At 39.4% G+C, this 27,342-nt stretch overlaps 1 protein-coding gene across 3 annotated transcripts; it reads right to left on the bottom strand.

The window, feature by feature from the left end:
• Nucleotides 1-937: 937 nt before the first annotated feature.
• LOC121643133 (long-chain-fatty-acid--CoA ligase 1-like) lies at nt 938-23,102 on the bottom strand. Of its 3 annotated transcripts, none has more exons than XM_041990380.1 (21): nt 23,010-23,102; nt 14,222-14,511; nt 12,983-13,097; nt 12,625-12,689; nt 12,437-12,538; nt 11,861-11,960; nt 11,610-11,785; nt 10,822-10,854; nt 10,684-10,735; nt 10,533-10,606; nt 10,369-10,446; nt 7,982-8,116; nt 7,758-7,892; nt 7,195-7,290; nt 7,048-7,120; nt 6,878-6,966; nt 6,681-6,797; nt 6,262-6,405; nt 6,064-6,168; nt 3,842-3,913; nt 938-1,458 (listed from the first exon to the last, which is right to left on the bottom strand). In XM_041990380.1, the coding sequence occupies exons 2-21, from the start codon at nt 14,414-14,416 to the stop codon at nt 1,318-1,320; spliced, it is 2,097 nt and encodes a 698-aa protein (XP_041846314.1). In that variant the 5' UTR covers nt 14,417-14,511; nt 23,010-23,102; the 3' UTR covers nt 938-1,317. The 3 variants fall into 3 exon arrangements, with proteins under 3 accessions (XP_041846314.1, XP_041846316.1, XP_041846315.1); XM_041990382.1 differs by having other exon boundaries at nt 23,028-23,064; XM_041990381.1 differs by lacking the exon at nt 23,010-23,102 and adding an exon at nt 18,996-19,075.
• Between the last annotated feature and the right edge of the window lie 4,240 nt (nt 23,103-27,342).

Below are 27,342 nucleotides of genomic sequence, written 5' to 3'. Positions count from 1 at the left end.
TAAATTAAGAGAACAACAAATTAATAAAAAAGATGATGGATTGAAACCACCTTGAAACCACTGTGAATACAATCAGGCAAAAAAAGAAGATTAATGGTAGAAACATAATCAATAAAAGGCTCCTAATTTAAATGGAAGCATGAATAAATCTGCTTTGTGTTGGGCTCCATGAAGTCAGAAATCTGGATGTGATTTCTAAAAGGTTCTTTAGCCTTTTAACTGAATTAGATTCTCCAGGTGAAGTCTGGCCTGTATGGAAGGGAAAAAGTGCCATAAATACAGAATTAAATAATTCATTAAATCTGTCATAAATTATTTAGAAAGCTTTTATTATTCCATTTATTAAATTATTTATTAACTAATTTAATATTTTTCATTAACTACTGGCTTGTTTTACCCTTTTTGGTCATTAGAGGAACAACTCTCCCAAAAACACTGATAAAATGACATTAATTTATATATATATATATATATATATATATATATATATATATATATATATATATATACTTTTTATTTACTCATATCTTTCAATCAACTTCAGTCCTAACCAAAACTATATTTGGTAATTTTGATATTTAATTATTAATAATTAAGTAACTTTTCAAATGATTTTAACCCTTTAAATGCCAGTTTAGTTAAACGATGTTGCTGTTATTTTCTATGTAATAGGTTTGTCGCTGGCTGGAAATTTTATTCAAAGATCAGTCTTCAAATATACTAAATATGTTGTTTGTTTTTTGTTTTTTATATCAAATTTATTGTATTTTTTTTTTTACCTTTTGGGACATTAAAGGACATAAAAAAAGCATCTCCTAACAACTTCTATAAAAGAATTACAAAGATTGTATACTTTTTTTTTTTTTTGCTCAAAATACTATAATAAGTCCTAATTAAAAAAAAATCCCAAATATTAATCATTTAAATGATTTTAACCCTTTAAATGGCAGTTAAGTGACACAGTGTTTAGGAGAAAACATCATCAGACTGGCATTTAAAGGGTTAAAATCATTTAGATAAATACATATTTGGAAGTTTTCACCGGGACTGAAGTTGATTCGAGCCTGCAGGAGGCGAGGAAGCCGTTCTTTACTGTTAACCTGAGACTGACTCTGAATTATATTAGTTTGGTCTGCTATCGTGTTTCATTGTTGTTTATAATATTTCCTCATATTTATTTGTCTGTGATTAGTCGAACCTTTTGTCTGTAAAGCCTCTTGGTAAAAATGTGTGTATCTGTGTAGTGTTTATTTCCTGAGATATCTGACGTTCTGACGATGTCTCGTCTTTCATTTGCTTCCTTCCTTCGTCTCCGTGCTACATTTTGATGCCGGCGTACAGCTCGTCTATCTGGGCTCTGAAGTGTTGGCGCATTTCGTTCCTCTTGGCCTTCATGGTGGGGGTGAGCAGGCCGTTCTCGATGGAGAACAGCTCGGTGTGGATGTGGATGGCCTTCACCTGAAGGACACAACACGATGGCAGAGCAGGTTAGAGGTTTCTCCTCCAGTCTGCCTCAAACTGGTTTTTATCCTTCTGGCTTAATAAATCTGACTTCAAAGAGCGTTCAGGTGGTCAGGATTACTACACACGTGTACAAATGTACACATGTGTACATTTAAAATAACTTCTAGATCAGTAAAAGTTACTCTGCTCATCATGTGGAATACTGGATTTTTCTCTTCCAGACACCCGCTGAGTGATTTTTGTAGTGAATTGTGATCTGTAGGTTGTAAAGTACACAGAAACGTGTACATATGTAAAGAAACAAATACAAAAAATATATAAATATTTTATAAATAAATTTTAAAAATTGGACAAAAAAAGTATGAAACTTAATTTAATTGAAATTTAATTTAGTCAGATTAAAACAATTTATTGAACAATAAATTTAATTGTATAAATCAAATATATCTTTTAAATAATTAATTCATTAAATAATTCAATTTATTTTATAATTTTATATACAGAGATGTATTTATTTTTACAAATGTTGTTTGAAAATATAAAATAAAAAATAAACTGAATAAATAAAATAAACAAATAAATTATGTAAATGTGTAACTGAGGGAAAACATTGAAACTACACTTATTTTTCTCAAAAAATGTCATGTTCATAATGTTTATTAATGTATTAAACCCCCGCTTAAGATAAGGTAAGGTAAGATAAGATAAGATAAGATAAGATAAGATAAGATAAGATAAGATAAGATAAGATAAGTAAGATAAGATAAGATAAGATAAGTAAGATAAGATAAGATAAGATAACATAAGATAAGATAAGATAAGATAAGTAAGATAAGATAAGATAAGATAAGTAAGATAAGATAAGATAAGATAAGATAAGATAAGTAAGATAAGATAAGATAAGATAAGATAAGATAAGTAAGATAAGATAAGATAAGATAACATAAGATAAGTAAGATAAGATAAGATAAGATAAGATAAGATAAGTAAGATAAGATAAGATAAGATAAGATAAGATAAGATAAGATAAGATAAGGTAAGGTAAGGTAAGATAACATAAGATAACATAAGATAAGTAAGATAAGATAAGATAAGATAAGATAAGATAAGTAAGATAAGGTAAGGTAAGGTAAGGTAAGGTAAGGTAAGGTAAGGTAAGATAAGATAAGATAAGATAAGATAAGTAAGATAAGATAAGATAAGATAAGGTAAGGTAAGGTAAGATAAGTAAGATAAGATAAGGTAAGATAAGATAAGATAAGATAAGATAAGATAAGATAAGTAAGATAAGATAAGATAAGATAAGATAAGATAAGATAAGATAAGGTAAGGTAAGGTAAGGTAAGATAAGATAAGATAAGATAAGATAAGTAAGATAAGATAAGATAAGATAAGGTAAGGTAAGGTAAGGTAAGATAAGATAAGTAAGATAAGATAAGATAAGTAAGATAAGGTAAGGTAAGGTAAGGTAAGGTAAGGTAAGATAAGATAAGTAAGATAAGATAAGATAAGATAAGATAAGATAAGTAAGATAAGGTAAGGTAAGGTAAGGTAAGGTAAGGTAAGATAAGATAAGATAAGATAAGTAAGATAAGATAAGATAAGATAAGATAAGATAAGATAAGTAAGATAAGTAAGATAAGATAAGATAAGATAAGATAAGATAAGATAAGTAAGATAAGGTAAGGTAAGGTAAGGTAAGGTAAGATAAGATAAGATAAGTAAGATAAGATAAGATAAGATAAGTAAGATAAGGTAAGGTAAGGTAAGATAAGATAAGATAAGATAAGTAAGATAAGATAAGATAAGATAAGATAAGATAAGATAAGTAAGATAAGGTAAGGTAAGGGGAAGGTAAGATAAGATAAGATAAGTAAGATAAGATAAGATAAGATAAGATAAGATAAGATAAGATAAGTAAGATAAGGTAAGGTAAGGTAAGGTAAGGTAAGATAAGATAAGATAAGTAAGATAAGATAAGATAAGATAAGATAAGTAAGATAAGGTAAGGTAAGGTAAGATAAGATAAGATAAGATAAGACTTTATTACTTTATTTAGCATTTTGTTTTGTTTTAGTTGTGTGGATGTTTACAGAACAGGTGTCTCCATCCTCTGTATGAACTTGACAAATGGTGAACTGACTATAAAGAAACTTGACTTGATGTTTTCTAAAAGGATAGTTCATTAACTGTAAACATCTTGTAAGTCTATGCGCTAAAACAAAGGAAAAACGAAGGAGTTTATGTTAATTATACATTATTATGCTTTTATTTTACTGCAGAGGAAATTGTGTTGTATGTGGCCCCTGAATTAAAGTCAGTTTGACGCCCGTGCTGGTCTACAGATTTACACGATGGAGCTCTATGTGAGTTGCACCTGCTCAAAAGACTTGAGGCCTCCCTCCTTCCCCAGCCGCAGCATGTCCTCCAGGATGGCTGCCTTCACTTCCTGCACACGTAGGGAAGAATAATGAAATGAAAACTAAAAATCACGAAGTCACAAGCTTCATATAAACTGTGTGAAACTTGACTCAGGTGTGTAGTCAGTGGTAAGAAACACCATGTGGTAAGAATCAGTCTTACACTGCAGCTGCTCTTTAACATGAGTAGAAAACATATAGAATACATAAAAACTCATGTTCTTATTCACTGATGAATGCCGTGCTACACTGGATGGTCTGGACTAATGGAGAGTGAGATGGTAGAACCCTTTAGTTCGCGGGTGTTCAGCTCTGGTCCTCGAGGGTTTTAGATGTCTCCCTGATCCAACACAGGATTCTAATTAAATGTTTTGTTACAACATCTTGTTCTCAAGTGCTGCCCAAGCATGTTGACCCATCAATCTGATTTGGTGCTGCAGCAGTGCTAGCATGTAGCATAGCAACATGATGGGAAGAAACTCAGCTACAAAACTCCACCAAGCATCAGCATCCAAACCAAACACAGTTCAAACCCCAGCAGTTCTATGTGAATGTAGAAACCAGGAGAACATCTCTGTCCACTTTAGAGCTTCTGCTCATTTCTCCACACAAACCAGGAGTCACATGACAGCAGAGACTCTGCTGGTTCCAGAGACGTCTGTCTCATCACGGTGGGACAGAAACTCTGGAGCTAGCAGCCAGAACCAGAAACCAGGTCTTACTGTTGCTGTTTGTGGTGAAAAGTTTGATTCCAGCTTTAAAAACTCTGCTTATGTTTCTTCTATGACTCTGCCTTTGATTGACATGAACCATGAAGGTCCTGCTGGTTTCCATGGAGATGAAGGAGATTTTACAGTGAAGGATTCACTCGTTCTATCAGAGACTATCTTGGGTTCACTTCTGGATCCTCATGGTGGTTCTAAGGTGAATGTGGGGCTATCCCTGGATCCTCCTGACTCTGACCATTGATAGAGGTGTCCATCATCATCATCATCATCATCATCGGTCGATGGCTTCCTGAGATATTTACCTGTGTAACACCTCTATTAACACCTGGAAACCTGCTCAGCTTCACTTTTTACCTTCTACTGTAGCACAGCTCCTCATCAGATATTACATTAGTCATTCCTAGGATTACTTTACTCGTTCCTAGGATTAATAAACTTGATCCTAGATGAATTAAGCTGCTATCTTCTGGTTTACTCTGAAAGTAAAGTGGTTTTCTTTTACATTTTCTACTGTGTTCCAGGTGAATTTACTCTGACACAGTAACGTGTCCTGATTCTGACACGTCTGTATAATCTCACATGTCTCAGCTTTCTGTAGAGACCAGGGTTATACATGCAGCCCTGGTAGTTGTGGAGATTTACTTCATTTAAAAAATGGTAAAATGGTGTGTATTTATATAGCTCTTTACCCAATCTACCCAAAGCGCTTTACACCACACACACATTCACACACTGATGGCGGAAGCTGCCATGCAAGGCGCTCAACCATGACTCATCAGGTCCAGTTAGGGGTTCGGTGTCTTGCTCAGGGACACCTCGACATGAACTCGACAGGCGACGGATCGAACCAGCAACCCTCAGGCTACAAGACGACCGCTCTACCCACTGAGCCACGCCGCCCATTTAAACTGGACATGTCATTTCAGACAGGAGGCAGAAACAACAGGCTCTCATGAAGAGAAAGAAGGTAAGACCGGTAACCATGGAGACTGCCATGATGTGAAACATGTGAAAACAATCTGTGTAAAACTGAGACAAAGCAGTGTCAGGTCTCTCATACTATGTGACCTAAACCATCTGTTTCCAGAAGAGTTTTACTTGTGTTTAAAGGCTTTAAACTAAACCGTATTTTATGGATAAAGGCGTGTTGTGGAGCAACTGTTTTACTGGAGCGTTTATGTTGCAGCATCATCTGCTACTGGAGTACAGTATGGATTCAACGATAAACTGCATTCGTGGCTGGTCTGAAATAAGTGTTTACTGAAGCTACAGGTGTGGTTTTAGCCTGCATGGTATACATCATTCACAGCTCATGAATCTGAGCTTTCCAGCGGTGTGTGACATGCGGGGGTACTTAGAAGGAAGACTGAGTAAAATACACATATTTTCTCCGGTCTGCTACCAACAGGTTAAAAGTATATGTGTGTTTGTTAACTGTGTGCTGTCATTACCGCTCTATCACATAGCTCCTGGTAGCTGCCCTGCAGCCCCAGCATCCTCTCAGTCCATCCAGACAGGAAGTCCGGGTCAGGAACCACCACTGCTACCAGACACGCCTGCAGATACATACATACATACATACATTAAAATTCCACTGTGTTTCAAAGAAAAGAGAATAAATCCGAGTCCTCCTGGTCCTCTCCACCCACCTGCAGACTGTCTCCGTGCACAAAGACCTGCGCCACCGCACCGCTCCTGGTGTAGATGTTCTCTATCTTCTCCGGAGCGATGTACTCCCCCTGAGCGAGCTTAAAGATGTGCTTCTTCCTGTCCACGATCTTCAGCGTGCCATTCTGCCAACACATCAGCACAGATTAAAGGAGAACTAGATTTAAACCAAGTTCGGTGGATGTGTGAGGATTAGGGATGGGAAGTGGTTCCACTTGGGAGCCGGTGTTGTATCAAGACCAGATTCCCCATCCAGATCTGTTCCCCAGTGATGTTTTATTCTTAGTTTTTCAGACCTCATCAGTAGTTTTGGCATCAGTTTGAAGATATTATTGATCTGAATCATTTTGTTGACATTGTTTGTGATGGAGTTGACTGTTTAAAATCTACGTCAACCAACCGGAAGCCATTTCCCAATGTCTCCGGTGTGAACCCATCCGTCTCCGTCAATAGTCTCGGCTGTCTTCTCCGGATCCTTCAGGTAACCCTGGAACACGTTTGCACCCTTCACACACACCTGAAAACCAGCACATGTATGTGAATGTTGAGTGTTAACATGGAGAAAATGTAACGCTTTCTGCTCGTCAGGTGCTTCACCTCTCCTTCTCCGTTTACGGCCAGGTAGTTCATCTCCGCCACATCCACCAGTTTAACCCAGTTGCAGGGTAAAGGAGCTCCGACGTGACCTGCTGACACGACCTCACCTTTACTTCCTGTTTCTCTGACACATCACTCCTGTCATCACTTTCACGGCAGCGACGGGTTACCTGCACTCCAGTCTCCGGGCACGGTCATGGTGCAGCCGGCGGTGCACTCCGTTTGTCCGTAACCTTCATAGAACTGAGACGCAGAAAGATGATTACTTCACTTTTTACTCCACAAGCAGATGATGATGAACATGGAGTAAATGTTACCTGGCAGCCCAAAGCTACTCTGAGGAAGGACAGGATGGTGGGAGAGATGGGAGCTGCTCCTGTTATCATGAGACGTACGCGGCCTCCCAGGTGGGCCTGTAGAGGGCAGCACATCACCTTCTTACATCACATTTCCAGACATTTTTCAACCCTTAACTGCATCAGCTCGGTGTTAAAATCTTATCTTAGATCATTGCCTTTGATTTAACTCTGTTTTTACACCTTTTCAGACTAAATCTATGGTGCATGCAGATCAAGACCCCACATGAGGGAGATGCAGCATGGAGCCAGAATGGATTAGAAATAAAAAATTCAATTCATGTCTTTGAAAATAAATTGAAAACATTTTTCTAAAGAATTCATTCAGCTCATGTTTACTGTGGGACATCAGCACACTGGCTGAAAATAAGTTAAGGATGAAATGTGCTCAGGTGATGGTAAACAGTGTGTTGCACTGAAACTAATAAGTACACCACAGAGTGGAGAATGAACATCGACTTTATGCTGCTCGCGCTTGTTTCCAGGTGTTAGATGCACCGCTGGAAGGTGCAGGTTCTGCATACCTGGACCTTCCTGAAGATCAGCCGATCCCAGATGCTGTCTCTCCTCACGATGCCTTTCATTAACTCCGCCTGCTTCCTCCTGAAAGCAAACTCCAGCAGCCAGCGCTTCACAGAGGTGTTGGCCTGCCCAAAGATCTGCAGACATGCAGGTGAAGGCTCGGAGCAAACTCACTATGACGCAGTCAAGATAAAAGCAGGTCATGCAGACATCCGCTAACACCCACCTTATCGTACATTCTGTTGAGGAGTCGCGGGACGACGGGGAACACGGTAGGTTTTAACGCGTTCAGATCATCTGCCAGCCGATGAATGTTCCCCTGGAAAAAGCCGATCCTGGCTCCCTGCACTAGCATGACTCCCTGACACACAAAACCAACACACACAGAAAACATTAACCATTAAAAATCCAAGACTTTTACTCTGTTCATGTAGCAGCTGAAGCTTTTAATCCCAGCCAGCATCAGTCATGATGTTTCTCAGCTGTCAGATTCTGAGGCTAAAATGATGTAAAATGAATGTATGAATAGATGTAGCAGCATAAAGGTCGACCAGAAGAAGAAAGCAGAATTTATTACTAACAGAACTTTGTAGAAATAACACACAGACCAACAGTGACCAAACCTTTTCTCATCTCATCGTTCTCTCAAGTCTTGGCTTTCAGGAGAAAAAATATTGTTATTGAAACAAACACACAACAGAAACTATTTCCATGTTTCCACTTTTTCCTCCAGCTGGCTTTCCTATGTACACATATTTATGCTGCATACGTGAATGAAATGACTAAATTTTATAAATGTGTAACTGAGGCTAAATATTGTTGAAACTATTTTATTTCTCTAGAACATTCAGGTTGTTCATAATGAGGGGTGTTAGTGGTGACAGAGGTGGGCTTAGGTCTAACGAGGCTGGGTTCAAGTCCACGAAGTGCCAACAGAGGGGACCCACTGTGGGCTCTTGAGCAAGGCCCTTCTGTATCCTGTTGAGTTTCCTTCCTGTTCAGCACACACCTGAAGCCTGTACGACGAAGCGTGGTTAACATACCCGGATATCTCTCCGTTACCTGGGTGGACTTATCCAGACATTCAGGATCGGGATAAGCCGTACGACGAAGCTGGTTATCAACTCGGTAACTCAACCCAGGGTTTCCCATAAAACGGGCGGAGTTTGCAGCATCTGACCAATCTGACCTGCAGAGCAGCTACTTCAGCATGGAGGAGCAGACCATCATCCTTGAGATCAAGAAGAATGTCAAGTCATCAAACAGGCAAAAAGCAGCACTGTTGCCGTAGCAACAGCCAGGAAGGAACGCTGGCAGAAAATTGTTAATGCTGTTAATGAAATATTTACAATATTAATTAATCAGACAATATAAAAGGACTTCACTTTATTACGGTGCAGACTTTTCAGGTTGAGCTTCCTCACTTTATTTGTTATGTAGAACCTCCGTCAAGACGTACGAACGTTTGTCTGTTAGCAACACAACTTAAAAAGTTATGGGTGGATTTTGGTTAAATATGGAACAGATCTGGATCACCACCTGGATCCAAGATTTTTTAAAGGATTCTTTACTGTGGGGAGATTGAGATGACTGTGCCATTAGAGCTTCTAGCTCAAAAATAATGCCCACAATCATTGGCTAAAAAATAAAGAAAATAATGAAGATGTCTTGGTGGAGGTCTGCGTTCTCAGAGCTTCTAGTTTCCATTGAGGTCTTTAGAGGCTCCGAGCCAGTTTGTGTTGGAGTATTAATTCCTCACCTTGACCACACGAGTAGTTGTGGTTCCATGAATTCATGGTTCTGCAGTTCTGCCTGTGTGAGAATTATTATTAAGCTCATTATCTTTTCTCTCCTAAACCTCCTCTCACCATCCGCAGACCGTCAACGGGATCTTCTAAAAATCTTCCAAGAGGTCAGGAGATGGCGCTTTTATACTTGTTGAGCTCTGATCCAGAACATAGCCTGCTCCGGCGTAGGTTAGCTGTTCAGCGTACGTTACCATGGTGAATGACTCGATGAGAAGTGAAGCTTTGTAGTACAGAAAACCCCGGGTTCACCCTGAAGTTACCTGAATAAGAGAAACTCCAACTGCGTTGTGCAGGCCTCTGGTCTTACTGTGCTCCACCTGCTCCTTCTTTAGTTAGTTCTCCTCCTCAGTGTATAGCCATTGGTTTTTCTTGCTCTCTGCCAGGTCGTCATTGTTGCTTTGTCTCTCGTTGCCCTCAGCCTGGTTTTGTTTCTCTGTTTATTTTTTTTGCTTTGTTCATGTAAACCGTGTGACGCCTTCATTCGCCTGCCTCCTGCCTGGTCCTGTCTGCAAACCCACACCTCATCGTGACACCCTGAACATAAAATGAGTTTTAAATTTCTGATTTAGTCTCATTTTGTAGCTGGATTGTAAACCTCCTGGACGGAATAGAAATGCCTGGAAAACTTCCGTTGATCACCTAAAGGGTAGCTATCCATCACATTTACCCCACAGAGCTACACACCACCGCTCCTGAGACGCTGGTGATGGAAGGAAAAGGGACGCCGGACATCTAGAGGAGTTCTTAGGGTAAATGAAGGAAGACGTTCTAGTGAGAGGTGATGACAGAAACTGCTGGAACGTACCTGGACTACTCTCTCAAACATATGAGCCAGGGGCAGGTAGGACATGTGGACATCGCTGGGACACAGCGGACAGCAAAGCTACAACACAAGGACGGAGACACACATCCAGTTACCATACACAGCAGAAAAAGACAGCAGGACATCGACTGGTGTTTATTCCTCACCTCCGTCAGCTTGAGGAAGGCTGAGCAGTTGGAGACAATATTCCCATGAGTCAACATGGCTCCTTTAGGATGTCCTGAAAGTGAAAACACACCGTTTGTACTTCTGATACTGATGGAAATATGATCCGGTGTAGCTCGCTGTGTGTGTTACCCGTCGTTCCACTGGTGAAGCAGATGACCGCCATGTCGTCCTGTCGGGGAGGCTGAAGGTACGGAGGAAAGAACACCACACTACAGCCTTTTATCGTTTAATAACTAAAGACGTGATTAAAAACTAACTTTTACTCACAACTGGCAGCTGATGGTTGGACTTCCCCAGAGTCTGAAGACGAGATAAATAAAGTCATCATAACAAAAAGATGAATAAAAAACAGCTGGAATGAACACGGAAGGTAGCAAACAGGACAAGAAAAAACAAGGTACAAAATAAAAATGTATTATATATAAAATATATATATATATATATATATATATAATTCTTTTATTTATATATATTCAGCAACATTCATCAAATATTATGTTATCATATTAACTTAATATAAGTATGCCTTTAAAACACAGCTGTATTATTTTCTTCTGTTTATCACTGAGCAAACTCAGTAATTGCTAAATTCCTTCACGTTGTGTTTTCAGACTTCACAGAGGGTTTGAAATCACACCAGTTAAAACTAAGTGATATTACTTTTCCAATCACAGGTAAAATGAGCTCAGACTGTCTGTTTTGATTTCAGTTGTATTTAGAGTTAGTATGACTCATCAGTTCAGAGATGAAGGGTTGCTATGGTGACAGTCCTAGTTACAGTTTGTCCAACATATTATTATAATAAACATAACAAATGAATATACATGCAGAGCTGCATCGACGGGGAAAAGTTGTGAACACGTCTGCAGCTCACTTTGCTGCTGACAGAGTCAGACGGAGTGAGAACTGATTCATTCATCGTTTCTGTGTTTCAGGAAGCGAGGTCAGCCTAGCTCAACCTACTAAAGTCTGCTTACCTCCCGGCCTCACCAGGAAACACAGACACTCGATCCCAAACATGTGCATATAACATGAATCAAAACCCTCCTGCTGACCTCCATCTCCTGCAGACTGAGGATGTGGATTCCAGCCTGCCGCCCCCTTTCAATCAGACCGGCAGTGGGGGTCTCCATTACAATGATGGTCTTCACTGAGTGCGTTGTATCCTTAACACAGTCCAAAACCAGACTCACTTTATCTGCTACATCACACACTATGGTTGAGATGGAAGCTGAAAGGACGGAGAACAGATGGTCATAACTCTGCTGAACATCATCCACCGTCTGTCTCCAGTTTGATGTTGTACCTTTGTCTATGATGTAGGCTATGGATTCGGTTCCCAGTGTGTCGTACAGCGGGACGGACACCAGAGAATAAGTGTAACACGCCAGCTCACTGATGGTCCACTGCACACACAAACAAGCTTAATGCATCAAAAACAGCCGAGAAAACCAGAAAACCCATTTATTTAAAAAACGTCCTCTGAGATCTTTAACAGGTCAAGTAAAAAGTTTAAGTAAAGAATAAAACGTTTAAGTAAAGAGTAAAAGATTGAAGTAAAGAGTAAAAAGTTTAAGTAAAAAGTAAAAAGTAAAAAGTTTAAGTAAAAAGTAAAAAGTTTAAGTAAAGGGTAAAAAGTTTAAGTAAAAAGTAAAAAGTTTAAGTAAATAGTAAAAAGTTTAAGTAAAGGGTAAAAAGTTTAAATAAAGGGTAAAAAGTTTAAGTAAATAGTAAAAAGTTTAAGTAAAGGGTAAAAAATTTAAATAAAGGGTAAAAAGTTTAAGTAAATAGTAAAAAGTTTAAGTAAAGGGTAGGTCAGGTAAAAAGTGAAACTGTTAAAGTAAAAAGTTAACGTATAAAACTGAAGAAAGTTTGTATTTACTTCCGGTCTGTTCTGACAGAAAATACCGATGTGGGGGTCGCCGGTCTTGGAGTGGCCTTTGTGAAGAAATGCAGAACCCAGATTCTCTGCTCGCTCCATCACCTAACACACACACACACACACACACACCTATTAAAAACAGCTGTTTGTGGTTCCTGCAGCTACACCGTTGAGTGGGCGACTCCTACCTCCCTGTAGGACATCCACTCGTAAGCCTGTTTTGGTTTCCTGGAGCCCAAACAGGGGCCGTTCTCTGGAAGATGAAAGATCAGTGCTTGAAATCTGCTCCCTGCTGCACATTCGGTGCGTATTGTGTCCTGCTAATCTGTGCTGCTGACATGCAACACATCTGTTGACTCATAAGGCTGCTCAAAACTTTCAGGGTAAAGACAACCTCAGGTTAAGCAGAAGATGCTCTTGTTCAAATCATACAAGAGATAAAGCAGAGGGCTTCTTCATCTACAGAGTCTAACAGGCTCTGAGTCAGGCAGTCACTCTGCAGCTGAAATGATAAACTGATGTGAATATTGATTATTTTTAACTTACTGGAGACTCGGACGCCTCTGAGGAAGAAGTCATACATTGTTCTGGCATCATCATAGATGTGTGTCAGGTAACCGTCTCCATTCAGCAGAACTGACTGACGGGCCAAATCTCCACCCTGATGAAGGAAACAAAAATAAAGCAAGGAGGCTACAAAAGCACTGACAGTAACTGCAATATAATCAACATGCAGGTCCTTTTATACAGTCCTGAGTACTACACCTGAGATTAGCACAGCATGTTTAAGTATTACTACCATTGCAATATTCAACAATTATATTTCATGTTGCGTGTTTTCCTTTCAAGACACAAATCATTCATTCATTCATTCATTCATTCATTCATTCATTCATTCATTCATTCAATATAATATTAACAAATATAACATTTGATGCCATCAACCATTAATATAAAGAGCTTGCAGCAAAAAATAAAGGGTTAATAGAGTATAAAATAAAAATAAAGCAGAAAATTCTAAAATCTACAATCTACTTGGTGAGGGTGTCATAATTGGGTATAAAAGAAGAATCCGCCACAGGTTTAGTCTTTCCAAAAAAGAAAGAGTCCTGGTTCAACAATCTGTAAAAACATCTGTGGGTGGAAGCATGCATTAATGACGTCGCCACTATTCACTTTTTATGGGTCTGATTAATCTGCTTAAAAATCACTTTTAAAAAATAGCTTAAAATGCCCATCTTTCTTTTCTTTAACCTTTTCAGTGAACTTTAATGCATCCTATCAGAAAGTTTTGGCAGATCTCAAAAAATGAGACTGTCAGACATTGTATAACTGGCAGCAGTACATCGGCTCTCGTTTTTATGAGTCATGTTTGAAATTTCTCAAACATGCTGTTAAATTACTGCCTGCTCAGCCTGAAGTAGGAGCTTCCAGAAGACCTGGAAGTGGTCATTAAACAGGCACAGTTCCTGGATGAGCCTAAACTTTCTGATAATTTGAACCTTTGTGGTCTGAGCTGCTGCCCGTCTCCTCCTCTGTAAAAGCTGAGAATTAATCCTGAATCCAAGCGTTAATCATGTCTGGAAAAGCCAGCTGTTCTGACACAAATGACACAGAACTTGGACGTGCAGCGTTCTCCCCTGCTCTTCACCTGCAGCGAAGTGCACATGTGATCCTGTTTTCTAAACACAATTCAAACATCTTAGAGTTGTTTCTGCTGACACTGATTTCATTCAAGCACAGTTAGATGTAGTCAATCTGTCACAGACCTGCACTTTAACTCACCGGGACCTCCGCAGACTGCATGTCAAGGTTGTAGATGGGCGGGAGAGCCTTGGGCCGTGTTGCCAGGTAGTAGGTTGCTGCTGCAGCCACTGCCCCCATGCTGACCAACATGGGGGTGGGGGCGGTCCTGATGAACTGGCTGATATCATCCAAATGTGGCATCTTCAGCTTGTGGAGGAAGTCCTGGCTCAGCATGATGCTGCTGCTGTGGTCTGGGCAGTGCTGTCTTCACCTCAGGTGGGTTACAAGGGTGAGTGAGTGTTATATTAACAAAGTGGCTGGGAGGAGCCCTAAAGAGAGCAAGAAAAACAGGGATGTTCAGTCTTTACAGTGGAAATGCCGACACACTGATGTCCAGGAGGTAGAACCGGGTTTGTAGCAACTAAAAATATAATAACGGCCAATAATGTCATTTCCTCATCTAAATGAGCGTTCATTGTCTGAGTTTATATTGAGGGCTAATTATGGTTTTCAGAGTCAATTCCTGAAGTTTTAATTGGACAAAATCTTTATTCAGAATATTTTTATTTACTTAGATATGTAAATTCACATCAGTGTCTGCTGGAGGTTGCATTGTAATATAAATTCACGACATTTTCTCAAACATTTAATTAAAACTTTCAAACATTTCTTAAGGAAATTATTTAAACAATTCAGACCTCATTTAAAACTGAAACTAAATGGACTGGTGCTATAATGGTACCTTAAACCAGAAGTCATTTCTGGCTATTTTTGGTCCACCTGTTTTCTTTGTGTGTGTGTGTGTGTGTGTGTGTGTGTGTGTGTGTGTGTGTGTGTGTGTGTGTGTGTGTGTGTGTGTGTGTGTTTAATGCTGTTATCATGGATCATTGTGGATTTACCAGATATGGTCTATGAGTAAACCAGTAACACCCGAGTAACGCCTCCGTGACGTCACCTGTAGGTTTCTGAAGAGCTAAGCTGAAGCTCGTTGGGCGTTCCCATCGTTGCCATCTTGGCAGAGTCGTCATTCCCGAAAAATCCAAAAATGGGCAAAGAGGTGGAGCTGAGAGGAAGACTGTGAAGGTGGGGGTTTATGATTGACACTGATCGAACTCTGAGCTGCCTGTAGCTAAGAACTAACTGACCTAACCTGGAGCTAATGGTAGCTAACCAGCTAACGGAGGTAAGCGGGCTAAAACTAAGGTGAGCTGTTAGCCGGCTAAAAACCACGGTCGTGCTACACTCTCCCTTCTTGCTGCAGATATTGGATACCTGTCAATCAAAAGGGCACGCCCCTAATTATGTTGAATTTCAAGATTAAATAACATCCAAACGGATGATTTAGCAAAAAGTTCACCGCCCGCACAGTTGTCATGAAGGTAAAGTTGACCTATTAATCCTAAAATGGATTTTTGTACCAGGTTTTAAACATGTTTATTTCTGCTGTGAAGTTGGTCTTTTTTACATGGGAGTCTATGGGGATTAGCTCTGTTTTGGAGCCAGCCCCTAGTGGACGAGGGGGGAACTGCAATTTTTTGCACTTCGCATAGGCTTCACATTTTATCGGCCGACGTTGCTGCTTGAAATAAACACCACATTTAGTGGCTGGATTGTAAACCTGCTGGAAGGTATATAAATGCCTGAAAAGCATCCATAGTTCACCTAAAGCAAGGATCACCACAACATATCCGATTCAAAAGAATGGGTCATTAACAAACTTGTGAAGAACTTAACAACAAGCTGTTGGAGATCCATTTTATTTGAATCAGGTATGTTGCAGTAAGGCAGTGGTTCCCAAACTCCTTCTGCAGGGTAATGTCAAGCACCCCCGATTCCACTACCCGATGCTTAAAAAGAAACATACAAAGAAATATGCCACAAAATAGTCTTTAGTTTATTGGCAGCTACTTCATGAGCTATAGTTAAAACCGTGTCAGTGGCAGTCGGGGAATGAACAATGATAAATAAAGGTGTTTAAACCAGGAAACTGCCAACTACTTCAAGTGAGTTGAGAATTTAATTAGACAGATGCTGTTTTAGTAAAACAACGCTGCTATTTTCGACAATTGAGTAGTTTATTTTTAAAGCAATCAATAGGTTTTTCTCTGTGTTCAGGATGAGACGTCCCAAAGTGGTGTTGTAACTCTTCTGGCTTCATGCTGCCAGATGCTGATATTTGGAGACATACAACACACTGTGGTCTCTCTTCGTTACCCACCATTGATCATTACCAGTACTTGACCTTTACCTGGTAGGGCTAAAGCGAGACATGCCTCACCATATTTTCTTGTTTGTTTTTTGTTTGTCTGTTTTTAATTCATCATTGTTTTCCCATTGGTACTTGTACAAATTAGGCCATGTTTTGCTAGCAGTGCAAAAAGTTTTATTTAGCCTAGCTGCACCCCATCATAACTATGGAGTCCTCCTAGTGGGCGCACCCCCCAGTTTGGGAACCACTGCAGTAGGGAAACATTCAACATACCTGGGCAGCTGTTGCCCGGGAGGAAGCGCAGTCGTCCACCAACCTTAAAGTCGGTGAATCGATTCCAGGCTTCCTCTGACTCTGACAGTTTAAAGTGCTTTGAGCGGTCACCATGACTGGAAAGACACTATAAGAACAGTCCATTTACCATTCACCTGCACCAACTCCAGGCCCTGGAGGACTGGAGTTGGTGAACCCTGACCTAAAGGGTAAGCTATCCATCACGATCTACCCACAGAGCTACACACTACGCTGCTGAGAAGCTGGAGATGATGTAAGCGATGGCGCCGGAGAACCAGCAGAGTTTCAGCGTTAAGGGGAGAAAATGCTGCATAGCTGCTACATATGACACAGATTATAACAATGACAATTACAAAAATATTTGATTTGATCTATTTTTTAATGTTCTATTATTTATGCATTCATTTATATTATTTTAATATCTAATTGTATTTTTTATGTTGTTCTTTCTATTTATTTCTATTTTGTTTTATCTATCTTTGACTATTTTTATTCATTTATTGTTATCAATTTATTTAACATTTAACTGTATTTTATTTCTTTAACTGTCTTAACTTTTCCTTTTTGTTTTTACTGTAACCCTGGTTTTTTTTTTATAGAGTAAATAAATTCAAGCACTAAGGGGTTAAGAGCATTCTTAGTTTTTACACACTGCTTTCTATATTCAGTTTTTGGTAATGATATATTTTATCATAGCCCATGTTTATTTGAGGGTTTGTTTATCCAAATTAAAGCCAGGTAATGATCAGATTTTTCTGTTTTTTTTATATATTTTTTGACCTGGAATGTGAATTCTTAAAATTGAAAGAGGGTGTACTTTCTTTTCATTTAGCTTCATCTGGGCCGTGTGGGTGCGTTTTGGTTTGACAAGATATAACATAACAGACTGCTTCAAAATCCTGAGAATAAACCATCATATTCGATTACTTTGGGAAACAGCTCTCAGATCAGGCTGTTGTAAAACAAAGCTGTGTTTCAGGTTCAGATCCGTGACACAGTCCTGATTCTACTGCAGATGAACAGCAGGCGAACTCGCCGAGCTGTCGCTCATATTACCATATAATTTAGATCAAATGCCATATACTTAACAGACTTTCTCAGGACAAGTTCAGCAGGTGGAGGCGTAATGATCCTCTCAGAACTACAGGTGCTGTTTAAGGACAAACAGATTAAAAGCTGAGTCTGTTGTCTTTAGGTGAGAAACCAGAAGATTAGGACTTCAGTGGAAGACTCAAACATCAAACTCTGAAAACATCAAGACCAAGTTGAAATTTGAAGTTAGACTGATGATCTTCATGTAACACAAAATATTTAAAACTCAACAGGGATCCATCATTCCTCAGGTCATACAGCGAGCATGAGGCTGACTGAACTAAGCAAGAAGGGACTACGTTTAGACACTTAAACCTTAAAATCAGAGATTTCCTTATGACCAAGAAGCTGCCAAATCCAAGTATTAATCAGTCCAGTGCTTCTATTTTCCTAAAGCACAATCAATCCTTTTAAATGTCCAGACACCAAAAACAGAAATATAAGAAATTAAGACCTTAAAATGAGCACATGCTATGGCTGCCTCATTTGATCCTGAACGGGCCACACTGGCTGCTGTGTCGCTGCCTCCCCTCCTGGGTTATAATGGTGAGTTTTACCTGTTTGATTCTTGCAAGGAAAAAGGGAATTGTGTGGATATTATTAATGACATATAACAGCAGCTAAAAATATCATTTTATGCAATAATATGCAATTATTAAATTATAAAAGACAGAAGTTGGGTTGATGTTTCATCAGGAGGAGTGGGGGCTGTGCAGTAAATGACAGTGTCATCTGCGTAGAAATGAAAAGTTGAATTTAGAATATTCTGTCTAAGATTATTTATGTAAATAGTGAATAATAATGGGCCTAGCATCAAACCTTAGGGGACGCCCTTTTTCACTTGCAATACCTCTGAGGAGGAACCCTCACTCTGTAATCTGATAGTCTGCAAACCACCCAACTCATGCAACTGCATGAGGCTGCACCCCTTTAACTTTTAAACTTTTATAGTTTATAGTTCAAAACTTTGATTAGAACACTATTTATTTATATTTTCTCATTGGTTATTAGCTTTTAAAAGTGAAAGAAAATCAGCACAACTGACACAGCAACTACTTCCCACTGCAGGAAGGCTTTACATGACATTTACATGTGTTTACATACATAACTAGAAAAGCCTGTGTAACACTGAGTCAATCACTGCTACACAGCAAAACAACAAAAAGACTTTTTCTGGATTCCTCTTTGTTTCTTCTCTAAAACTTAATCCACACTAACCTGTAGCAGAAGCAGCTGGATGAGATGGAACACTTATTTTAGACTGCAGCAACCTTCACAACCACCAAAAGTAAACACTCGTATACGACCAACATAAAACACTCAGACCAGACTGTTAAAAGGTGATGTATGACCTCCGCTAGTCTTCCAATCAAAGGTCACACTGGCACTAGGGAGTGCTCTGATTGGCTGGTTGACAGAAGACGGTCAATGTGATTGTCTCAAAGGTGACATTTAAACAATCAACTTATCCAGACACAACCTGAGACAGGAAGTTGTGTAATTGAGGGAGCAAACTGTGCAGTTTTAGGATTTTATTTGCATATATGAGAAAAAAAAGTCTTTTGGTCTGTTCACACGGGTTTCCTAAACTTTAAAAGAAACAAATGTATGTATGCAGTTCCTGACGCGGTGGGTATCGAACAGGGTCATGCAGCAGCTCGGTGGTCTCACCTTCGCCTCAGTGACCTCTGACCCCTGTGTGGTCAGCTGAGATGATTACATGTGGTGAGATATAAGCTGATAAAAGGAAAACTGCACAGTTGTCATGCCTACTCACTGGTTTGTGGAATATAACCTCATTAAGACCAATAATCACTGCAGCTTGATGTCATCAGTTCAGTCTTTTAAAGAATATCTGAAAAGTAACAACAACATTTTGTCCTGACATTTTTTATTGTTTATGAAATTATTCTCAATCTAAAAACAGTCCCTGATGGATTAAATGAACCCAGTCAGCTCAGGGAGAGAAAGTCAGTGATAAAACCTAAAGTTATGCAAGCATGTTTTATCAGCTGGGCCAAAGGTGAAACTGTGCTGAGCCCCAAACCCCTTAGGGGAGCTAAAGCTGGTTGGTTGTGTTGCAACAGCTGCAATAGTTAAACATTTGTTAAAGCACAAGAAAATAATCTCAACTAGTATCATAGCACAGTACTGTGCTAAACTATTCTGCATTACTCCATTATTTTATATATTTAGAGGTATGAGTTGTTGCAATTTACTGTACGAAATGTACAAACATAAATGGAAATAATATTTATGAGACTAAAACATTTTGTTCAGCTCTAAAGTTAATATTTGATTTGACCAAATCTAGAGGTGGGTAGTGTAGCCAAAATTTGTACTCAAGTAAAAGTAGCACTACTTCAAAATAAATGTAATATAAATGATAATATAATAGATTTTGTTTGTTGTCTGTCCAGATTATCCCACACTGCTTCAGTAAATTTGAGGTCTTGGTTCTGGGGAGGATCCATTCCTCCATTAAACCTGTTGCCACTCATTATGTGACGAACCTCAGCCTTTTCACCCCGTTTCCCTTCCTTAAGAACGGCTTCCTGACAGCCACGTTTCCATGGAGACCATTTCTGATGAGGCTTTGGCCAACAGGAGATGGATCAGCTGAAGGTCCAGATGCATGACGGCTGAATACACGGCTTCTGATTGGAGAAAACCGTGATGGTCTTTGTGGAGGAATACACATTGTCTGTGCTGTCCTATGTTCATGCTGTCTGATGATGTCCAACCCACAAAGACCATCCCGGTTTTCCCCAATCTGAAACCCTGGGTGGACAGCACAGTTCGGTCCCTGCTAAAAGCCCGGGATGCAGCCTACAGAGCAGGAGACAAACTGGAAGGCAGGTCGGGCACTAAAATCCTGTCCGGTCTGCACATCCATTTTTTTCCCGCTTCAGCAGGGAAGCCCAGACTTCCCTCTCCCCGGCCACATTCACCAGCTCATCTGGGGGGTTCCCGAGGCGTTCCCAGGCCAGCAAGAAATGTAGCCCGTCCAGCGTGTCCTAGGTCTTGCTCGTGGTCTCCTCCCGGTGGGACATGCCTGGAACGCCTCACTAGGGAGGCGTCCAGGAGGCATCCTAACCAGATGCCTGAGCTCCTCTCGATGTGGGGGAGCAGCGACTCTACTCTGAGCCCCTCCCGGATCATAGAGGTTCTCACTCTATCTCTAAGAGAGAGCCTTAAACTCATTTCAGCCGCTTGTATTCGCGAGCTTGTTCTTTTGCTCACTACCCACAGCTCATGACCAAAGGTGAGGGTTTGAATGTTTTTTTCCTTTTGAAGTTAAGCTGAGAGGTGAGTTTCTGTGAGAAATAAGTCAAAGCTGGAGGTTGTTAATGTTTTAGATGTTTTCTTACATGGCAAAAAACTTACATTAAACAACTTGTGTCCCCGCTGATGGATAGCTACCCTTTAGCTGATCTACGGAAGTTTTCCAGCATTTCTACCCCGTCCAGGAGGTTTACAATCCATCCACTAAATGTAGTTTTATTCAGAGACTCTATCTGGTAAATCCACAATGATCTATGATAACAGCATTATTTATCACATTTCACCATAAAAACATCACCATCACTACTATGTTGCTAAGAGACCTCTATTTAGACCTGGACATGATGATGAAGCCACTTCCTGTCAGACTTTCCACCAATCAGAGAGCTTAGATTGACGATAACGTCCAATCAGGAGCAGCCAAAGATCAACCAGTGAGCAGAAAGTTCTATGTGTGTGTGAAAAGAAGAAAAATAATGCTTCTCTATGGCTGGAATAAAGCCAAGAAGACGTTTCTGATGCACGGTGGCGCCACAAAGCAGCTGAGCTGGAGTTGGTTTAGTGAGGATAGCAGGTAAATAGCAGCAGGAATAACTGGAAATGAGGAAAAAGTGGAAACATGGAAATAGTTTCTGTTGTGTGTTTGTTTCAATAACAATATTTTTTCTCCTGAAAGACTTGAGAGAACGATGAGATGAGAAAAGGTTTGGTCACTGTTGATCTGTGTGTTATTTCTACAAAGTTCTGTTAGTAATAAATTCTGCTTTCTTCTTCTGGTCTTTATGCTGCTAAATCTATTCATACATTCATTTTACATCATTTTAGCCTCAGAATCTGACAGCTGACAAACATCATGTCTGATGCTGACTGGGATTAAAAGCTTCAGCTTCTACAAACAAACAAACAAAAACAAAAGAAAAAAAAACAAAAAAAAACAACAACAGGGAGACCCAACACAGCGCAGCTCAGAGTTTTAAGGGTTAAAGTGGTATTTTTCTTCTTCTTTAATCTGCCTATTCATCCAGCCGCCTCATTTGAGAGGTTACTCCACCCAAAGACTTATCAAGTCTGAGGACCCTGCTGATATAACAAGCACATACTGACAGAAAGGAGGGCGATACTGTACTTTAGGTGTTGGTGGGGGCATGTTAAGGGACCCAGTGAAAGCAGCATGGGTTCATGGATGTTACCCAATCAGAGAAAAACCACCTTTCACCTCAAAACTGGCCTGCAGTAGTGTCACTACAGGGGAAGGTCAAGGGTGCTCATCCTAAATACCTTCAGACACCATTCATGTTTAAAAAGAGCGTTAATACAGTTTTATGTCAATGCTAAGCCACTGCTACAGAAGCGAGACTCACAGGGTGTCATTAAAAATCCTATCATGTATTTAACTTGACAGGGCATTGAGGAGTTTTACTCACTTTCTTACACCCCCCCCCCCCCCAAAAAAACAAAACAAAAAAAAACACGCAGCTTCTCCCTCGTGCAGCTGTTTGGAGATGTGCGCTTTCACACAAAATCCGTTACTTGCACCTGGAGCAGTTAAGACCTTTTAGTTACTATCAGGTTAATGATTATCAATCACCTTTTGCCAAACATTAGGAAATGTTCTGGCTCCGCTTCAAACTGAAACATTAGTTCAGTCAAACGGACTGTTGCAATAATGAGCATTTAAAAGCCAGTCTTTATATATATATATATATATATATATATATATATATATATATATATATATGTTAATGGCGTATGTGTCTTTTACACACGTAAGTGTATAAGAATGTGAGATAATTAAAACATTAATCATATCAACTCAGTTCGCTCCGACTTTTCTCTTTAACAACAACTTAGAACAAAGTTCAGTCAAAACACGTGATTTAAAGTATAGCATGTAAGCTAGCAGTCCGACAGTCAATTTGGTCCGATAATAAGTTAATTACAACTAACCTGAGTGACAGTTCCCACCTGTGGGTAGAAGTTCTCTCCAGCTTCTTGCTCTAGACCACGCGCGCCTAACTGAAGCCGACTTCCGGTCTCGGTGTGTTCAAAATAGAACCCCGAGCAGTTTTCAACCCCGCTTTTAAAGTTAAACCATGCTACAATGAAACATTTAAAGTAGAGTAAATACATAGCAGAGTTCATATTGAAGGTTTTTATAACCGCGTGTTTATTTTATAGCGTCATCATTACAGTTTTAGATACACTTACTTTGAAAGTGAAACCTTCTAACTTCCGGTCATGTTAAGTCTCATTGAATGAATTTAGTGAAAAGCTTGTCTTGTTTACTTGTGATGAGTGTTTGGTTCATTATTTATTTGTAACAATGCTTTTTGGTAATAAATGTCATACTTTTGGAAAATCTGTTTAGTTCTCTTTTAAATTGAATCACATTTGTAAGACAAATGCATTTGTGGGATGAGCAGCAGAGTTGACTGTGTGGGATGTAAAACTGTCCAAAAATGTGTGTTGCTCCCACGGAAAACTTAAAAAATATTATCCACCAATATCAAACCACTTATTCTGCTGTTGTCTCTTGCTTGGTGTTGTTTATTGGATTGGATGAGTGAAGTCTGAAGAAACAAGACATATTAATAATTTAACAACTTCTTCATTTCAGACTTCAGACAACCTTAACAGTCCCTCTAGGAGGTTCCTTCAGATAAATTGAAATTCATCCCACACTGTTATACTATCAGGAAAAAAAAACTAACAGGAATATAATAATGTGAAAGTATTATATATATATATATATATATATATATATATATGACTTTCCAGTAAAAACACCACATAAAAACCACAAAAACAAACAAGTAAAACAATTTAAATGGATTAAAAACAATACCCAAAATGTGATCATTAAATAAAATAAAAAAAAAAGGTGCATAAGATCACATGTCCCTATTCAAAAAGGTATTGCATGAGGAAGAAATTGGCTCTGTGTTTCCAGCCTATCAGACTATATGTAGAGGCTGGTAGGGCTGGGCCATCCTGGAAAGTTTGATTTTGATCCGATTCTAAGTAAATCCAGGGCAAGTATTGCTTAAATGGATATCTGGATGTACCCGCCCAGCCCCAGAGGCTGGTTCTGGTTTCCCACAACGCCTCTGGTTACCTGCTACACGGTACACAGCAAGCAGGAGGTCTGTGGGAGGCCACCATCACCACATGCTGAACTTAGCAGAATTTTTGCTTTTAACTTTTACAAATCAAGAAATAAGGAGAAATGTTAAAACAGAACAGGAATATAAAAAGAGTAATAATTTATCTGTCCACACTGAAAACCGGAAACCTGCTCAGGAAGTTCAGGCGTTGGTGCCCGTGGTCCTCCTGCTTCCATGTTAGCATCACATTAGCATCACGTTAGCATCTTATTACCTGAAAGCATGCCGAGGTACTTATATCGTTCAACCATCTCTGTTTCAGTGCTGATAATGCTGGTCTGTGATGGACAGAGAGGACTTTCTAATATCAGTCACTTCTTTTGTTTTTTCCCCGTTTAGGTGCAGGTGGGCTTCGTTGCACCACACTGGCCAGTGGTTGTCCTCATCACCATGCAGCAGACTGACAATAACTTTACTGTCTGCAAATGTTAGCGGTGTTTCCGTTCTCACGCTGACTCCTACAGCTGTTAGATCGTTGCCATCCTGGAGGATACGGTTTGGTCCAAGACTGCAGAGATATGGGTTCTCCACATCTCACTGCACTGAGATTTCATCCAATGATAACAAGTCCTGTGTTTCCAGGGAGGAAGGTGCCATCCCACATCATCACACTGCCTCCACCACAAGCCGTTACCCTATGGGGGTATCAGCATAGTTTCCCAGGTCTTCTCCACACTTTGACCCACAATCCAACTGACAGCTGAAACAGCGTCTATTCTCACAGTCTGCTAATCAGACACCTGAGTATCATCATCGAGGTACCAGAAGCTCAACAAGAGTCAACAGCAGAATCAGCTGTTTGACATAGGCAGAGAGGATTTGGACAGTTTTACAACCCACACACTCAACTCTGCTGCTCATCCCACAAATGCACTTTCCTTACAAATGTGAAAGAGAAATAAACAGACTTTCCAACAATGTAAGTTTTATACCAAGAAGCATCGTTACAACGAAGGAATGTTCCAAACATTCATTTACTGACTTTTTCTGCCAAGTTAACCTTCAGCTGCTCGGAAACAAAGGCTTTAATTCTGAATATCCCCCAGTGACTGACAGGATGCAGCTGCTGCTCTGCAGCGTCCAGCTGTCTCCTGCTCTGAAATCTTATGGTAAATATAATTACAACTTCCTCAAAGAGGGTGTGTGTGTTCAGCATGTGCTGCTGAGAAGTAAATCAGTGGTAATCTTTAACTGGAGCATCCCGGGCTGCGAGCACTCAGCTTTCACACTGAAATCATCTGCTTCGTGAGCGGTTTGCATCACCTTTAACCTACAATTTACGCCAATAAACAACCTCCTATCACATCTAAATGAGTTTATTACTGAAGCAAGGGGCAGGTCGTCCTTTAGTTCCAAGCTTTATGGCTACACCTGCTGGACAACACCAGCATGAACAATATGAACAGCTGCATGATGTTCATGAATGCTTTGAAAAGGTTTTCTTGAGCATGTTTAATGAAGAAAGTCATGAACTCAACTGTTTATTTGCTGCAGCTGCATCCTCCATTTCCCCCGTAACTGCCTGTATTTTAAATTATTTTATTTTAATTTGCATACTTATACTTTTAAACTCCTCTTAATTCTCGGTGGTATTCAACATGGACGGTAAAGTAAGATTTTGTACAGGGAAACCTGTTTCCTTGCTGTACCCATGGCAACAAACATTTTGACCTCTGTTTGACTAGAACAAGGAGGAAGAACTTTGGAGCAGATTTCCCATCTAAACTTTCTCAGTGCATAAATATTTGTGAGGCGACTTGACTGAACAGGTCTGTTCAGGGCCTGTTTCTGGATCTCAGGTTGGGTTAAGGTCAAGAATCCGATCTGGGTCAGTGTTGAGCTCCATTATCCAACCTCTCCTAAAGTTCTGGGTCCTGTTTTCTATAAACTAGATAAAAATGTTGAAGAATTGTTGCCTCAGTGACTCCAGGACCCGAGCAGCAAACCGTGATGCTTCCTCCCTCATTATTAGCTCAGCTTTGTTTTTCAGACTTCAGGTTCTGGAGCGATCTTTGCTGATACCCATCAGACCCAAAATTTGTGTTTTCAGAAATGCTTCTGTGGTCTGTGGTAAAGGCAGGGGTGTCAAACATATGGCCCAGGGATCAAAATTGGCCCACCAGAGGGTCCAATCTGACCGGGATAAATTTCCCCACTACATACACACAGTACTACTCTGTGTATTTACACACACACACACACACACACACACACACACACACACACACACACACACACACACACACACACACACACACACACACACACACACACAGTGCCATACTAAAATTTGTGCTTTTCCAAAATATTACACCACGCTTTCTGATTTAATAGATGTGACTTTAGTTTGTGTGACACGGTGAGTCAGGATTACTACACGCATGTGGAAATGTACACGTTTAGAAGAACTTCCAGGTCTGGAAAAGTTACTCTGGTCATCATGTGAAATCCTGGATTCCTCAGTTCCAGATGAAATGTTTATTGTTTTGTAGGTCCATTGTGATCTGGGAGCAGTAACAAACATTTTAAATGAATAAATATGTCAAATAAATAAAATGTGTAAATTAATTAAATAAATACACAAATTAATTTGATATATGAAGTTTAAAAAAATGATAGAAGTTTAAAAGATTTCATAAAATATATTAAAATTTTATTTAAATTTATATATTTGTAAGGAAAATTTTTTTTGTATATATTACATAAATAAATATAAAATAAATGATAAAAGAAAAACATGAAATATATACATATATGAAATAAATGTGTTTCTGAGCTAAACTAGTTGAAACTGCACTTTTTTCCAGAAATTTCAGGTTGTTCATGTTTTCTAAAAGGATAGTTCAGTAAATACAAACATTGGGATAATTTACTTTTACTTCTTTGCATTAAATAGAGGAAAAATATGGAGTTTGATTATTTTTAAGGTTCTTATGCTGTTATTTTACTGCAGCTTAGCATGTATGTGGTCTCTGAAGTGTAAACTGGCACCCCTGATCTCTGGTGCTCATGTTGTAATGAATGAATATTTCATGAGGAGCAGACTCATAAACCGGGTAGGGCTGGTCTACGAGTCTGCTCATAAAGTCACTCACAAACCAAACCCATGGTTTTAC

This window comes from Melanotaenia boesemani, chromosome 7 (assembly GCF_017639745.1).
Source record: "Melanotaenia boesemani isolate fMelBoe1 chromosome 7, fMelBoe1.pri, whole genome shotgun sequence".
Lineage (NCBI taxonomy): Eukaryota > Metazoa > Chordata > Actinopteri > Atheriniformes > Melanotaeniidae > Melanotaenia > Melanotaenia boesemani.
This window is presented reverse-complemented; position numbering and strand designations above follow the sequence as displayed.